This window comes from Filicampus tigris, chromosome 6 (assembly GCF_054856515.1).
Source record: "Filicampus tigris isolate MCC_2025a chromosome 6, RoL_Ftig_1.0, whole genome shotgun sequence".
Lineage (NCBI taxonomy): Eukaryota > Metazoa > Chordata > Actinopteri > Syngnathiformes > Syngnathidae > Filicampus > Filicampus tigris.
Genome location: NC_141222.1, coordinates 4,305,385 through 4,320,967, shown reverse-complemented (window position 1 = coordinate 4,320,967; position 15,583 = coordinate 4,305,385). Strand labels below are relative to the sequence as shown.

At 39.5% G+C, this 15,583-nt stretch overlaps 2 protein-coding genes across 10 annotated transcripts in view; one reads left to right on the top strand and one right to left on the bottom strand.

The window, feature by feature from the left end:
• The window catches only part of krt222 (keratin 222), a 27,751-nt gene extending 25,474 nt beyond the window's left edge, over positions 1 to 2,277 (top strand). For all 9 annotated transcript variants that reach the window (XM_086033449.1, XM_086033455.1, XM_086033451.1 and 6 more), the window contains one exon: positions 462 to 2,277. In XM_086033449.1, coding sequence (XP_085889575.1) covers positions 462 to 675 — 214 coding nt within the window. In that variant the 3' untranslated portion in view covers positions 676 to 2,277. The remainder of the gene's footprint in view (positions 1 to 461) is intronic.
• On the bottom strand, positions 1,911 to 15,583 carry LOC147145532 (tensin-4-like). Its single transcript, XM_086033445.1, has 13 exons — positions 15,519 to 15,583; positions 13,256 to 13,541; positions 11,997 to 12,273; positions 10,576 to 10,850; positions 10,399 to 10,494; positions 10,155 to 10,283; positions 9,700 to 9,795; positions 7,653 to 7,730; positions 7,212 to 7,271; positions 4,745 to 4,916; positions 4,596 to 4,664; positions 4,155 to 4,184; positions 1,911 to 3,576 (listed from the first exon to the last, which is right to left on the bottom strand). Exons 2-13 carry the CDS (start codon positions 13,506 to 13,508, stop codon positions 3,444 to 3,446), a joined length of 1,668 nt encoding a protein of 555 aa, XP_085889571.1. The 5' UTR covers positions 13,509 to 13,541; positions 15,519 to 15,583; the 3' UTR covers positions 1,911 to 3,443.

Below are 15,583 nucleotides of genomic sequence, written 5' to 3'. Positions count from 1 at the left end.
GAACATATTCATGAAAAAAAAATTTTTGCGTTGACTTCCACTTTAAAATGGAATACAGTGTTTCCCTGCATATACACGATTCGTGAATTAATCTATTAAATTATTTTTTAAAAACCTATCCGCTGTTATTTAAATTAAAAGGACTTCCCCTTTAAAATGGAATACAGTGTTTGCCTGCATATGCATGATTCGTGAATTAATCTATTTAAATATTTTTTTAAAACCTATCCTCTGTTATTTAAATTAAAACTCACCTGTTTAGTGTTTTTGTAGGCCAAAGCAATTAAAGTACTGTATTGTAGGCAACAAATTTACAGCTTTGGCGCCATCTGGTGGAAATTTGGTGCCAAGGTGCATTTTTGTGAGTTTAGTGCTTTATTTGAACAAAAGTTGTACTTTGCCACTATCTCGTGGTAACCATAGGCAATTATATATAATCACAATAATGACTATATATGCAGGACCGAAAAGATTGACAAGGTCATCAAGCAGTGGGAGAACTCGTTCTTCAGAGGCAATCCAAAACTGCGTAAGAAGTCTGTGTCCCTGCGCTTCGACCTACACATGGCTACAGCAGACGAAGGGTGTGCCCAGACTAAACAAGACAGTCTCCCGGATGTCGAGGTGCGGCTCATCATGAAAAGATCTCACAGTAGTGCAACTATCACGCCATGAATTGCATCTTCAACCATTGAGTGCTTTCTGGAGTTCTTGCCTTATACAGCTGTCTGACATTGATTTTCGCAGTATGATTTGATGCTGAAGTTGCGAAATGCCAACTTGGATGATAAAATTCACTTGTACAGTAAATTATGGTTACATGTGTTTGCACCGTGACTTTTTTTTTTTTTTTGCCAATCCATGAAATATCTCAAAATAAAAACACCAATTCACTAGCAATTAATTTCAATGTGAAAATCATTTTAAAAATAGGTGCTGACAGCATTAACCCAAACGAAAACTGATACGAGCAAATAAAAGCTAATGTATTCTTGACACAAAGAAAAGTTGTTTTCCATTTGGTCTCATTGACATAGGCACTGAAAAAATACCAACAAAAAACAGAAGGCCTCTCTGTCTTCTCTTCAGTTTTGTTGTATGTGTTAAATGACTATGATTGAAGATTTGTCAAAGTGCTCCTTTTAATTGTGTTGTCTCATTACACCACTGACGTTCTCTGTTTAAAAGATTATGTTTAATACCTGCTCTTTACAATTGGCAGTCAATTGAACCTACTCCTTTCAACTTTAGATTTTGTTGCAATTTTAGTCAAGTGGACCTCATGACATCGTGTAATTGTTTGTCCCTGAACGTTTGCACGGATAAATCTTAATGCACTAATTTAGATACTCATTGTTGTGATATTGCTCTTATTCAAAGCATGAACCCTGACACAGACTCACGCCCCAGTACAGTCATTCAGCTTGTGGTCCATACACAGTACGCTTTTTAACCAGACAGTGGCGGCATTTGTACATAGTTAATGATGTGGTGTGCTATACAGTACTCTATGTACGGTACAACGGTATATTTTACCCTACTGGGGATATTCTTACACCTTTTAATGCATTGATTTACATTTACTTATACACTATACATATATTTACTTTGTATTATTATGCAGTCATGGTCACATGTAAATGCTTTACTGCCTAGCGGCCACTGTGCATTTCATTTCCAGTAAATTCAGTTTCCTGTTTCTTGTATTTTAATTTGTTGTCAATGCAGTTCTACTTGACTTTACTTTGCCTTAAGATGCACACATTGTTAATTGGGAGAAAATTAAACATTTTGTTTTCGGCTTACAAATAAAATGAATATGCTGATGGTTGTGTTTAACCACAAAGTGCTTAGATACAGTATGTTTACATTGACTTCCTCTGAAAATTATATATTCACATTGGCGCACATTGACACAAGATCAACATGTTTATTTATCATCACAATAAGTAAACAGACAAGAATAAGCAGAATACAATGTTTACAATGTAGTGCAATAAATAGTATGATCTATAGTGCCTCTCTGCAATGTTTTTGCTTCCAGATGACATTAACAATTCATTCCGATTTCATTCTTCTAAACCTTCTGATCTTTCATCACAATATTATACAATCTATATCATTAAGCAGACCAACACTGAATTGTATATGTTGTTTATCTAATATCATGAGACATCATGCTGTACAAGAAAGGTGCTAGTTTCATTCCACAGATTGTTTGTAGCCTATACATTATCAAGATTGTGCATTTGCCTTAATAAAAGCTCACTAAAAACATCATTTTGTTTGTTACAAACAAATGTTCCTCTAATCTGCAAACAGTCGTGTATGCACTGTATCTTCATACACAAATAAGTCAAAATGTGCCTGCCATAAGGCTGACGACGCTAAGTTTTTATTGGTCTAATTTGGCGTTAAGCCCACTTTTGAGAGGGCTCAAACACCCCTAAATTTAATTCATGCACCCGTATAGTTTGAGAGATATTCAAACTTTTACTTTTTTTTTTTTTTTTAAATGTATGTCCTTCTAATACAAGATGGAGACGTGTATTAACAGACAGTATTTTGTTGAAACTTAAGATTTTAACAACATTACTGTTTTATTGCGGGCTTCCCATACAGTTAACTTGATAATCTGATTTTGTGGTTGTGGAATACAAATCAAGCAGCAAAATCCACCTGTTTTTATCCATCACAGGGGGGCGGCCATTTTGTCACTTGCTGTCGACAGAAAATAGCATCACAGTTGCTCAGGGCTCAGGTAACAACCAATCACGGCTCATCTTCAGAAAATAGGTGAGCCTTGATTGGTTGTTACATGAGATGGATAAAAACAAGTGCATTTTGCTGCTTAACTCATATTCCACAAACGCAGTATTAACCAGAATGCTGTGTTTAGACTAGTGTGGGTGCACAGAACATATTATTGTAGAGAAAATGCTGGGATTGACTTCCACTTTAAAATGTGAAATGTTACGTAAACCACTGCGGCAAATACTATGGCAGAAATTAACAGTGAGGATTTGTTACCAACAAAGACATGGTAGGAGCCAAGACACTGGATTTATGTGCTAAACAATCCCAGGGCGTGTTGATGTCATAACATGTCTGATTATTTTAGTATGTGTGTACAAGCCTTACACCATGCACGCAAGCCCACACTAGCAATGACAAAACACAAAAGGTGTTTTGATTGCTCCAGCAGTATTACAGACAGCTTAAGCAGGCGATCCAGGTTTGCCATGACAATGACACAGAAGCTATTCTGAAAATGACATGCCAGTATGCCATGCAAATGGTTTTAAAGCTGTAACTTAAAAAAAGGTCATATTATTTATTGATGTTGCTTTAACTCTAAGCATTTAGAGTATTACCTGAATAAAACATTTGAGACAGTCTGTGCAAAGTACCTAATGTTTGATGGTATTTCAGTATTAGTGTACCTATGATTTGGCTGTAACAGCCTGAATAACATTGACAGCTGCGCTGCAGGGCTGCAGGGGGTCATATTCAGCAAAGACGTGGCAGACGTTCTCCATGCCAGCTTCAACACCTTTTGCCACAAAGCCAAACATCCTGCAAACAAAAGCAGTAACTATGGTTATTTGCAATGTCAGATATATACATCATATCAAAGACAATAAATAATGACATTATATATAAAATCAAAGAATTGTGGTGTAATGCCTCCATTACATTATATATAAAATCAAAGAATTGCGGTGTAATGCCTCCATTTAAAGGGGAAGTCAACCCAAACATATTTTTTTCAAGAATATGTTCAATGCAAGCCCACTAGTTGAAACAAGGCATTCTGATAAATATTGCCTTTGTGGAATAAGAGTTAATCCACCCGTTTGTAGCCATCGCCTCAGCTTCAGAAAACAGGTCAGCCATGATTGGTTCGTACCTGAGCCCTGAGTAGTTGTGATGTCATTTTCAGTCGACAGAAGTGACAAATTGGCTGCCCCCGGAGGTGGCTAAAAAGGGGTGCATTTTGCTGCTTAACTCATATTCCACAAATGCAATATTAATCAGAATGCTGTGTTTCAACTAGTGGGACTGCTGGGAAGATATCCTTGAAAAAAATGTGATTGGGTTGATTTCGCTCTTTAAGGAGTTATTATTCTGTCACATTAAACAAAAGCCTTTACCTTGCACCAAAATTTGAACCTTTTCTCCACCTGTAACAGGAAAGAAAATGTTATCACAAGAAACAAAGCTTTTTTTCAAGTAGTATAACAAGTAACTATTTTATGCTGTATTTGTCTCAAATACGGGCAGCACATTTGCCTCAAAGTTCTGCATTTCAGTGTTTGGACATCCTATGTGGGGTTTTGCATGTTCTCCCAGGGCTTGTGCGGGTTTTTCTCCATGAATGTTAGGTTAACTGAAGACAACGTTGTCTATAGGTTTGAAAGCGAGCGTAAATGGTTGTCCTACGTGCCCTGTAATTGGCTGGCAATCAGTCTAAGGTGTACCCTTGGCTGCTCTAGTATTTAACATCACATGCTCTATATTATAACCAGTGTGAAAATCAATTCCTGCTGCTTGTCTTGTGTGGCTGCGCATTCACTGCAATTCCGAACCCTCACCTTCGATCTTCTGGATCATTTCCACCATAGCTAAGTAGGTGAGAAGGGTAATGACGTCTGAAAAACTGCCTATAAGAAAAAATGTTCCCTTATAACTTCACACGCATTGTCTCATTGTGACAAACGTGGCAGGATGTGTGTTGTCTTACTTCCTGTTGATGTCTGTCAGTGTGATGCCTTTCAAAGACACTTTCAAGTTGGCTATGACGGGTTCAAAGGAGCCTGGCGGCAGTTGCAGGGTGGAGGAGACCGCCCTCTCGACCGCGCAAGGTCCTGTCAACATCTCAGTGGGGACAGCATTCAGGTAGACGAAATTGCAGGCTGCAATAAACAAACATTATAGAAGACCGCACAAAGCAACTGCATCATGTAAAAAAAAAAAAGTGGAGAGGTTAGTTGCTATCACTAGGTGCAATATTGGGACCTTCAGTCTGTTGTGTGCATGTGTGTATGCATGCCAATGCGTGTTTCTATAATTCATAACAGTTTCTGTTAACAGTGTGGCGTTCACAGATTTCCTGTTCTATCCATTCATTTTCTGAATTGCTTATCCTCACAAAGGTCGCGGAAATGGAGGAGTACTTAAAGCAGAATTCAACCCAAACCTATTTTTTTCAAGAATATGTTCCTAGCAGGCCCACTAGTTCAAACACGGCATTCTGATTAATCTTGCATTTGTGGAATATCAGTTAAGCAGCAAAATGCACTCGTTTTTAGCCATCTCTGGGGCCAGCCATTTTGTCTTCTGTTGACTGAAAATGACATCACAACTGCCCACAACGACCAATCACGGCTAACCTGTTTTCTGAATCCGAGCCGTGATTGGTCATTGTGAGCAGTTGTCCCTGTGCCTGCCTGGTGACCCTTTCAGGATGTTGTCTGACGTTTGCCCAGAGCTAGCTGGGATAGGCTCCAGAACCCGGCGATCCTAACAGGATAAGCGGTGTTGAAAATGGATGGATGTAATATAGCTTAATTTTGAATGTCGCTATATCGGTGCTGTGTCATCGTCATATTCATTTTCTTTTTTTTGGGGGTGGGGGGGATGAATGTAAAAACGAATTATCTCTTTTTCATTTTACATTGGCCTCATTACCCTTGCACTTATGTTAGAAATGTTATGCCCTCCATTGCAAGAGGCAAAGGTAGGTTAGTTGCCATGACAACTATGTCAAAGCCAAAAGGAGCCAGGGCTACAATGAGCAGAGCTGGGCACTTTACCCTTTTTTGCCAGTCCATCCTCCGTCCGCGACCTGGGTACCCTTCCGTCCTCGTCCCTCCGTCCTCATTCAGAAAAGTGATCATCCTCCGCCCCGTCCGTCCTCGTCCTTTTAAAGCGCTTCCGTCCTTACATTCTGTCGATCCACCACCCGCTGCCCAAAAAAAACCCTCCGTGCACTCATAAACATTATTTAAAGATTATTAGTTAACTCATTTCCTATGCATATCCACACCGTCTGGGAGTATCATGAGTAGATAGCATTTAGCCGCAACACAAGACCGCCGTGACATGATGACGATTGTGATGATGTCGATTGGAGCAAGCCAGAGGACATCAGGAGAATATTTAAGATTGAGTAATAATGCAATACTATTGCGAATTATTGCAAAACTTTAGCGTTTTATGTATAATAATTTTTTGTTTTTATAAAATAATTATTGCAAAATAATGCAAGATTATTTTAATGAAACAAAAGCCTCCACTTCCAGGCCGCTTCAATGTATACACCGGTAGGGATTTTTACGGTCTAAAGATGTCCCACACAAGGACATAGTTTGCATGCAATGGGATAAGATACTAAATGTTAACAGTTGGTTAACAAAACAAAATTGCTATCCCGGACTACACACACAAGATAGGCTGGGCGTGTTTCTCTCAATCAGTAGTGAAATAGCATCCTGTGGCATTATCCATGGTTGAACATGTGTTGAACCACTAGAGGGCAGAATATGCATGTGCAATGTGACTACTGGGATTCACATGAAAAGTGTCGTGCAGGCAATTAATGAAGGCGGCTCCGTAGAAGAGAACATGCAGCGGTTTTTCTTTTTAAAAGAACCCAACACAACACGTTCAGTTGGTACTTGACCCCTTCAGGGATGAATAGAGGGACAGACGAAAACCCACTTCCGTCCTTGCTTAGTCCGTCCTTTTTGAAAGACTTCTCGTCCTCCGTCCGTCCGTCCAAAATGGGCATCCATTTTGACCATTCTGTCCGTGGGACGGAATGCCCAGCTCTGGCAATGAGTTTTATCGGACACGTAGATTAGCATTACCGGTAACTAATAGAGTTAGCTTCTGATAAGCGTAATAACGATAAATAAAGCCATTGTTGTAGGAACGGGGGCAGGGAAGAAATACTGACTTTTATGAGACAGGATCGCCGACTGTGTTTATTGTACTGGTGTACTTTGTCAAAAGAAAGGCATGTTATTAAGACACCTGGGAACTGTTTAACAATGTGAAAAAAACCTAATTCCCATCTACACAGAATGCAGGAAATAACAGGGAACTTTTATTTTATTTCTTCATTGCACTTGGTTGTTTTCTTAGCTTTATTCCTATAGCTGGCATTACTCACAAGGAAAACTCGGTCAAATATCACAGTGTCTTACCTGTTCCTTTCTTTTCCTCTAGAAGTGATTTGTCTTTTGTTCTCTCTTCTCCACCCTGTCCTGTTAACGGGCAAGTCAAGTAAAGGAGACATTATGGAAACATGCAGTGGATGTGGCTTTTGTGTTTGCACGACATACACGCTAATTGACACGTGTAATTTGGCAGCTTTGTGATGTAGTGCTGCCTCCTCATATCAGAATACAAATGATGGTTTGACTTCGTCTTTATGTGGGCCTGCTTTTGCTCTTCAGACTCTGGACTGCTTGAGAACAAGTGACAACACCCTAGCGCCCACCGCCAAAAAATGCTAAATGTGTCTTCTTTATTTAATTCATCCACACACACACACACCCACCCCCCCACACACACACACCCCCATACCCGCACACACACACACACACCCCCACACCCCCGCACACACACACTCACACACACCTTACCTTGGGAGCAGAGTAGTAATTTGCAGGGTAAAGCAAACGTGGAAATAGTATGCTGGTACACCAGAGCAGAAAGGCTTCCTGTAAAGACGACAACATTATATTTCCAAGACCAGGGGTCAGCAACCCGCGGCTCAAGAGCCGCATGCAGCTCTTCCATCCTCATGTTGCGGTTCTGCGTGGCTTGGGAAAATAAATTATAAGTGTCCGATTGAAGTGTATGCCATTTGTCTCAAAAACGTGTATCCTGTCTTCTTATTTAGTTAAAAATGTTAACTTCTTTCTTCAGACTTTGTGCAATTTTGGTGATCAGCATTCGCCTTCTTCAGAAACGTTTGACAGCACTTGACGTGTCAGCAGGCAGCTGGCGTGCGCTGAAAGCCCAGCGACACCAAAACTGCATAATATCTGAACAAAGCATTTTATTTGTGTTTGTTTAATTGTAGTTGTGAATTGTAAGATTATTGTGATCTCGAAATATTAAAATAGAATGTCGCTGTTGCTGTCGGCCACAAAACGTTGGAAGTCCAACTATGGTCAAATTCATGGTCCGTCGCTGCTTCGTCTGTAATTTTTATGCAATTCTAGCCAATTTAAAGCAGTGAAAATAGCTAATAAAAATTCAAACAATGCCGGATTTCACGGCGGGAGGTGTTTGCGACACAATGCGGAATGAGAAAGCCGTGTGGCGTAATAAGCGCCCTTGTTTACCGTGTAGTGTTTTGGTTTCCTTATTTTTTAGACAATACGAGTGAAAATAGTAAGGTTCGCTGGATTATGTTGGCTTGTCTGTTTAATATGGATTGATGAGATGCTTCGTTGCAAAAAGGTAAGTCTCCGTTTCATTTTAATATGCACTTTATAGACGCGGTTAGTTGGATCATTGGTTTATTTACCGCATCATTCATGGCTTTAAACCTGTAAGAATGTGTTTTGTGAAGGCGTTGTAAGCAAACTGTATTGTATTGCATTGCATCGGGCAGGTGTGTTTGCCGGTGCGACATTTTCAAAGGCTGGGGGTAAGATGGAGGCTTGACATGAGCGCGGACTTTGAAGTACTCGGATGTTGTTAATTAGTAAGTCACTGATGTTTTGTTTTTTAGACTATTTATCAATTCAAGTGTTAAATTACCAATTGAATGTATTTTGTAGGTAGTATTATGTGGACGGGAGTGTGTCATATACAATTTGAATGAAGAGGTTCCTGGGAACTCAAACATGCTGCCGTTTGTGGGACCTCCTGTAAAGTTGACATTTCGTCACTATGAGGATTCCGCCTGACAGCCACGAATAGGCTAACATCTTCATTTCAGATGTCAAAAAGTGTTTGCAGCTCCCAGTGTTTTCCTTTCTGTGAAAACCGGGTCGAAATGGCTCTTTGAGTGTTAAAGAGGCCGACCCCTGGGCTAGACTATATGGTGCACAAAGCGCTTTACAAAGCCTCACGTTCACCCATATACATTCGTACACCAGTGAGAGGCTGCTGCCATGTTAGGCGCTGCCACGTCCACTGGGAGCAAATAGGATTCAGTGTCTTGCTGAAGGACACTTAGACATGGTCGTAAGGATTGAGGATCAAGCCCACAACCTTTGGGTTGGCAGACGACCACTGAGCCATGCCGCCCCAACAAAACCAACCAGACAAAATAATAGAAATAAATTGAATAGCTCTGTGTCGTAAACAACTTTGAAATATTCAAGGCAAATTCTGTACCTGCTGTATTTAGTTATATTATGTATTTATTTATAAAGTTCATTTTGGAGGTTGCGTGTTCTCTGTGTTTTCTCGGGGTACTCTGGCTTCCTCCTACATTCCACACATGCTTTTTGGATTTATAGAAGACTACAAATTTCCCACGGGCATGAATGTGGGCGGGAATGTTTGTTTTTCGTGCCCTGTGATTGGCTGGCGACTTGTACCAAATCTCTCTGCCAAAGGCACCTGGGCGAAACACAAGTGTATTCCTATATATATATATATATATATATATATATATATATATATATAAACAAGAAGCTTATTTAACCAACAAAGTGTTGTTGACCTTACCAAAGTACGGTTCCTGAGAAGAGCCTTTAAGGCGAACACCCTTTGCTGTTGATTCGATAAGGAAGTGTTTAACAAACTGATAGCTGCCCTCTCCTCCTGTTTGAGACACACACGCACAAAAAAACATCAGGAAATCAGGAATAGGTTTATTTATTCGATTTATTTTGGCAAAATGTTATAACAAGAATCCTCATTATGATATTCTACAAATGTCTGCTTGAGTGATTAGCCTGCCTTTTGACATTGACACAAATATTTAAAAAAAAAATACATATATATATATATAACATATAAAATATTTCAAATTTAAAAATATTAAAAAATATATATATTTGTTAAGTGAGTCACTAAGCCCTTTTAAAAACTTGACATCATTATCATTGGTAACCACAATGCAGCTGTAACATTTAGAAACCCAATATGAAAATAACCACAAGGCCACAAATCAAACCTACCTATATCTGCAGTTGCAGAACCGGTTACTATTTGGTCAACCTTCATGGCAAGACCAAAACTCCCTTTGTATGTAGTACTGTCTCTCACCACAAATGTTCCTGGTTCCTTGTCTTTCACAAAGGCCTCAGCTGTGGTGGATCAAACATGTCGTGTTGTTATTGCATGATGCGCTGCATTTTTTGCATTGTAAAATAGTGATCTTAAGCTGTGAAATGTGCCCCATCCCCGGTTTAAGACTCTCACCTTCTGCTCTGCTTATATGTGGACGGAACCAAAATTTTGAAGAGTCCATAACAAATTTCATTGATGACGGACTCCCATTTAAATGGACTTCGGAACCTGGAATAGGCAGAGAATTGTTCAAGTGGAGTCAAGAAAAAGTTGCAAAGAATAGACACAACAACAACGCTTGAGACTCACTGTGACGAGTAAATGGCTTGTGAGATACTTCGTCGTCTGAAGAAGGAGATTTCTTACTGTCCCGATGTGGTATGCCGTTGATCAGCAACATAGGAATATCAGTAAAAGAACCAGAGAGCGCCTCCTCGGGACTGCTTAGTGAGCAGTTGGTTGGCATCTCGTGTCCTCGCTTATCTGAGCCATCTTGGCTCACATATTGCCTCGTCCGGCACCCGTCACTGAGAGAGAGGATTGACCCCAGACCGTCTGCATCTTCGCTGGCCAAAGACTGGGTGCTGTGAAGACGACAGGATCAGTACACACAATATAAAAAACACAATTTGTATTTTTTGGTACTAAAACAGTCGTTTAAGTTGTAACATCTGTCAAATATAAATGACTGGCATTTATGGCAACAATGTTACCGTAGTTAGCACAACAATGCAAGCAAGTTGTTTGCTCCAAAATTATTTGCTGAGTTGTTTTTCCTTATATCTTTAAATTGGTGGGACTATACAAGGGACAATTCTGTAAACTCATGTCTTTGTTGTGAAATGCAGGAAAGCTCATTTTCACCGCAAAAGATTTTTTAATATTTAGATGAATTGTACATCCTTGCCCAAAATGTTATCGTAGTTTTTTTTTCTTCTTCTTTTACAGTGCAATAGTCACACACCATGACATCTGTGGTGCTATCAGCATGACCAGAGAGTAGCACTTTAGCCCTTTAGGAAAATGTTGGTCCTAATTCAAGAAAAAAAAGAGCAATTTGACCCTCCTGCTATGTTTCGGGTGAAATAGACCCATTGTGATGTATACAAAAAAAAAAATCAAACCCACAAAGTATATTTGTATACATATATATATATATATATATATATATATATATATATATATATATATATTTTTTTTTTTTTTTTGTTGTTGTTCTTTTAATAGAATAGCTATATTTATTTTCTAAATGATTTTTTTATGACCCATGAACATTTTCAACATCAGAAGAAAGTTTTCTGCAAACTAGATTGTAGTGGCCTGTTTGCACATATACACAGCACACCAAATTTAATTCCCAGTGAGCCTGAACAGGATATAAGCATTAAAGATAATGAAATGAATGAGTGTCTGACTCAAAACATTTTACAGTAACTGGCACTGTACATTATACGTCATATAATCAAACAAATGTGGTCTCAATATTAATGTTTGTGGAACATAATGGCTGTACGGTACACTAGTTTACAAGTGCACTGCATCATACTGATCTGTTCCTCATATTATTGTTTTATTATTAATTTCACTTTCATAACATGAGGAAAATGTACTATAAGTGAGCATTTCTATCTTTGCAAATGCATATTTAGTTCTTGCATCATTAGATTGTGCAAGTGGTTGTTCATGTTTCATTTTATTGATTGTTTACTAAGGAAGTGAATAAGTTGTACCTGCCAAGGATGTAGCTGGTATCTGAACATGTTGATGTAGAGAGTAGTGAGGCTGCACTGTTCCTATTTGGGTAGGACAAGCGAAAGGGCCCTTGGGAACAGGATATGTCATGCCTCATTGAGGGATTTCTTTTGGGTGCGCTCCCACACGGCAGCGGCGGCCGGGAAAAGGAGGGGGAGTCAGAAAAGACCAGCGTGCCCGGGGGACTGAAACTGACACTGGCGGGTCTGGGGATGGGAATACTGGGGGACACGGTGGGCGGGGAGCAGCATCCTTCTGAGAGAGAACAGGAAAATATTTGCTGTTAGAGGGTTCATGCAGGAAAAACTGGATGTCAAACTCTTTCATTTGTCTTCATGCTCATGCTTCCTGTTTTGGTTTTCTACTGCCGAAAAGGGCTTGGCAAGTGTACACGCACAAACTGCTGCTGAAAATTCTCATGCAGGTAACTGCCTGCACAGCACGGGGTAATCCTTCCAAGCTGGATGTTTTCATGTGTGCCGTGCTGAGAGAGGTTCCAACTTGTTCTTGTTCACTTCAGGTTATGTCTACCGCTCTTGTGTTGATGGCAACTATGGATTCAGTACAGTCTCCCAATAAAATAAATGTAGCGGCCACACCAATAACTTGTGCAGCATAGCAATGACTAATGTGAATGAAGAAGTCGCAAAACCTGTGAGGGTGGCTGGGTGCTTTGAGTACACAGGAAATCCTGTGTTTAGCACATGGGGCTTCACTCCTGTAACATCTCTGGTAATTGTACATTTCTTTGCTTCATAATGTTTGCTTCCAGGATGAACATAGAAATGCACATACAACCTTACAGTACAGAGAGTATAGCTAAAATAAGAATAGACGAAAGGATCTATTTCTGCACAAAGCGAAGACAACTCTACACCACTGCTGGTAAATTTTCTTTGTGTGAGTAGCCTGAGAGGTTTAGGGTGTGTCTCATAATAATAGTCTGGGAAGCAGTCCCAGAATACCTAAATTGGTGCAATCAGCCTGCCATAAAAAATAAAATAAAAAAAAGAATTAAAACACCTGAAGGCTGGGGGCATTTAAAAAAAAAAATGTGGTTAGCAAAACATTTGACCTCGCTCCATTTGACTGAACCTGCCTTTTCATGAACTCAGCGTTATATTTTCAATACCATTTTGTGACATTTAACCATTACCTATGTATTGTATTACTTATTGCTTTATTGCTCAGCCGCTAACATCGATTGAGATTTAATTGCGTGCCGTCATACTTTTACCTGCAGCTGGACTGATGCATGGGTGGTTTTTGTTGGTCTGATACGGTTCAAAGGTTGGATCCAGTTCAAGCATGAGATGGTTGAGATTATCCAGGGAAATGTCCAGATCGACATCACCAAGGTGGCCGCTCGGCTCGCTTGGCCGTGAGCATGCGGTCACTGTCTCCTCTACCGGGTCCAGACGTATAGTTTGACCCACTCTCAGAACGTGATTGGGTAGGATATGGGACATGCCTTCAGCAATAGGCATCATGTTAGAAGGAGCGCTCGCAATATTTTGGCACAACTGAAGATATGGACACAACAGAGAGAGATCAGTTACACTGGTTGTATCTTTTGAAAACGCACAGTTTCACACATGCGCATATTCAATCAAAACATACCATGTCCCTAATGTAATGAACAGAACATGAAAACACATCGGATTTGTTCTTATTACTTATTTTGTGTTTAATTCAGTCATAAATCGGAATTGTAAGGTTATTGCCGTGTATGTTTTTGAGGGGACGAATGCAATAATGATGATAACAACCTATTGTTTTCATGGTAAATAGATGTATCCCGTCAGCATCATTCAATTGGCCCATAAAATATGTTTGAAAAAAACAGTTTCTTACAATAATGCCAGCTCAATTTAAAAATCTTTTTGAATGACAAAGAAATATAAACATATATAATATAAAATATATATATATAATATGGCGGCACGGTGATCGACTGGTTATAACGTCCGCCTCACAGTTCAGAGGTCGTGGGTTCGATCCCGGCCCCGGCTTCCCTGTGTGGAGTTCGCATGTTCTCCCCGTGCCTGCGTAGGTGTTCTCCGGGAACTCCGGTTTCCTCCCACATTCCAAAAACATGCATGGTAAGTTGATTGGACACTCTAAATTGCCCCTAGGTGTAATTGTGAGTGCGGATGTTTGTTTGTCTGTGTGTGCCCTGCGATTGGCTGGCAACCAATTCGGGGTGTCCCTCGCCTACTGCCCGAAGACAGTTGGGATAGGCTCCAGCATGCCCGCGACCCTTGTGAGGACAAGCGGTATAGATAATGGATGGATATGTAAATTATATAATATATATACGCTCAACGTTTGATTGTGGGTGGAAGGTGGTCTCCAAGTCTTCACTTTACAGCATCCAACTTTACATCATCTTCTTGCAGTTCCTTATAAATTTACTTTGCTTGCCCTGATTTCATCCATGGACTGCAGCCAGATAGTCTATTATGCATCCCCCATGTAGACTCTGTGCCTCACCTGCGCTGCATTTAAAGGGAATGAGAGGAACTGCTTCGATTGTCGGCTGGGCGCAAATGCCCATTTCTAACTGTGCCCGTGTACGAAAATATTAAAATAAAGTGGACTCCACCAATGCATAAAGTTAGACTGCACTTTATATATATATATATATATATATATATATATATATATATATATATATATAAAAACTCTGTCATGTGAAAAACACTTATCTCCCCAAAAATATATATAAATATATATATATAAAAATAATAGATATTTTTTTCACGCTTGTATATATATATATATATATATATATATATATATATATAGAGAGAGAGAGAGAGAGAGAGAGAGAAAGACTTTTTCTTCTTCATCAACGGTAGTTCTTTTTATACTTGACAATTGGGAATGTTGAAATGTTACGGAAAACATTCAAGCAAATCAGAGTTTGACCAGAGTTCAACCTCAAAGTTTCTGCTGTACTATGCTATCACACGTGTTGCCACATATGCAGTATACACTGAGTGAATATTGACTAAGTATGAGTAAATAGTGTGTGTCTGTGAGTTCATCCTGAATAACTCCCAAAAGGAAAGGTGTGTATTCCATGGAATCATCAGTCCGACTCATAACACGTCTCACTCGCTCTTTCAAGCTAAGGAGTGGCACTCAGTGAGTCACATATACTGCTGGTTGCCATGACCACATAGTATTTGTTTGCTACAAATGTTTACTTTGAAATTGAACAAATCCCTTCACCTTATTTTTTTTTGAAAGAACATATTCAGATTTTGTAACGATTCCTATGAACAGCTCAAACCTCACTTTTAAATCCTGGCAAGTTGCAACATATTGCTTTTAAAAAAGGAGCTTGGATAATAATTAAGCAGTGACCGTTTAGTTTTTCTTGTGATTTTACAGATGAATCAAGTACTCAACTTAAAACGTATTTCAGTACTGACAATGACAGGTACGCAATACCTAGTCTTGATGTTATTTAATAATTGTTAATGTTGCCTTACCTTGCACTCTCTTGCGAGGACTCAAGGGCAGGGAACGTACAAAGCTGATATGTCCAGGCTTTTTT

Excerpts from the sequence above, each read along its gene's own strand:
- LOC147145532 (XM_086033445.1), bottom strand. The coding sequence starts at position 13,508 with ATGATGCCTATTGCTGAAGGCATGTCCCATATCCTACCCAATCACGTT. Across the intron at positions 12,274-13,255 it reads ATGCATCAGTCCAGCTGCAG|AAGGATGCTGCTCCCCGCCC; the intron begins GTAAAAGTATGA and ends GTTCTCTCTCAG. Across the intron at positions 4,917-7,211 it reads AGAGGAAAAGAAAGGAACAG|CCTGCAATTTCGTCTACCTG; the intron begins GTAAGACACTGT and ends TGTTTATTGCAG.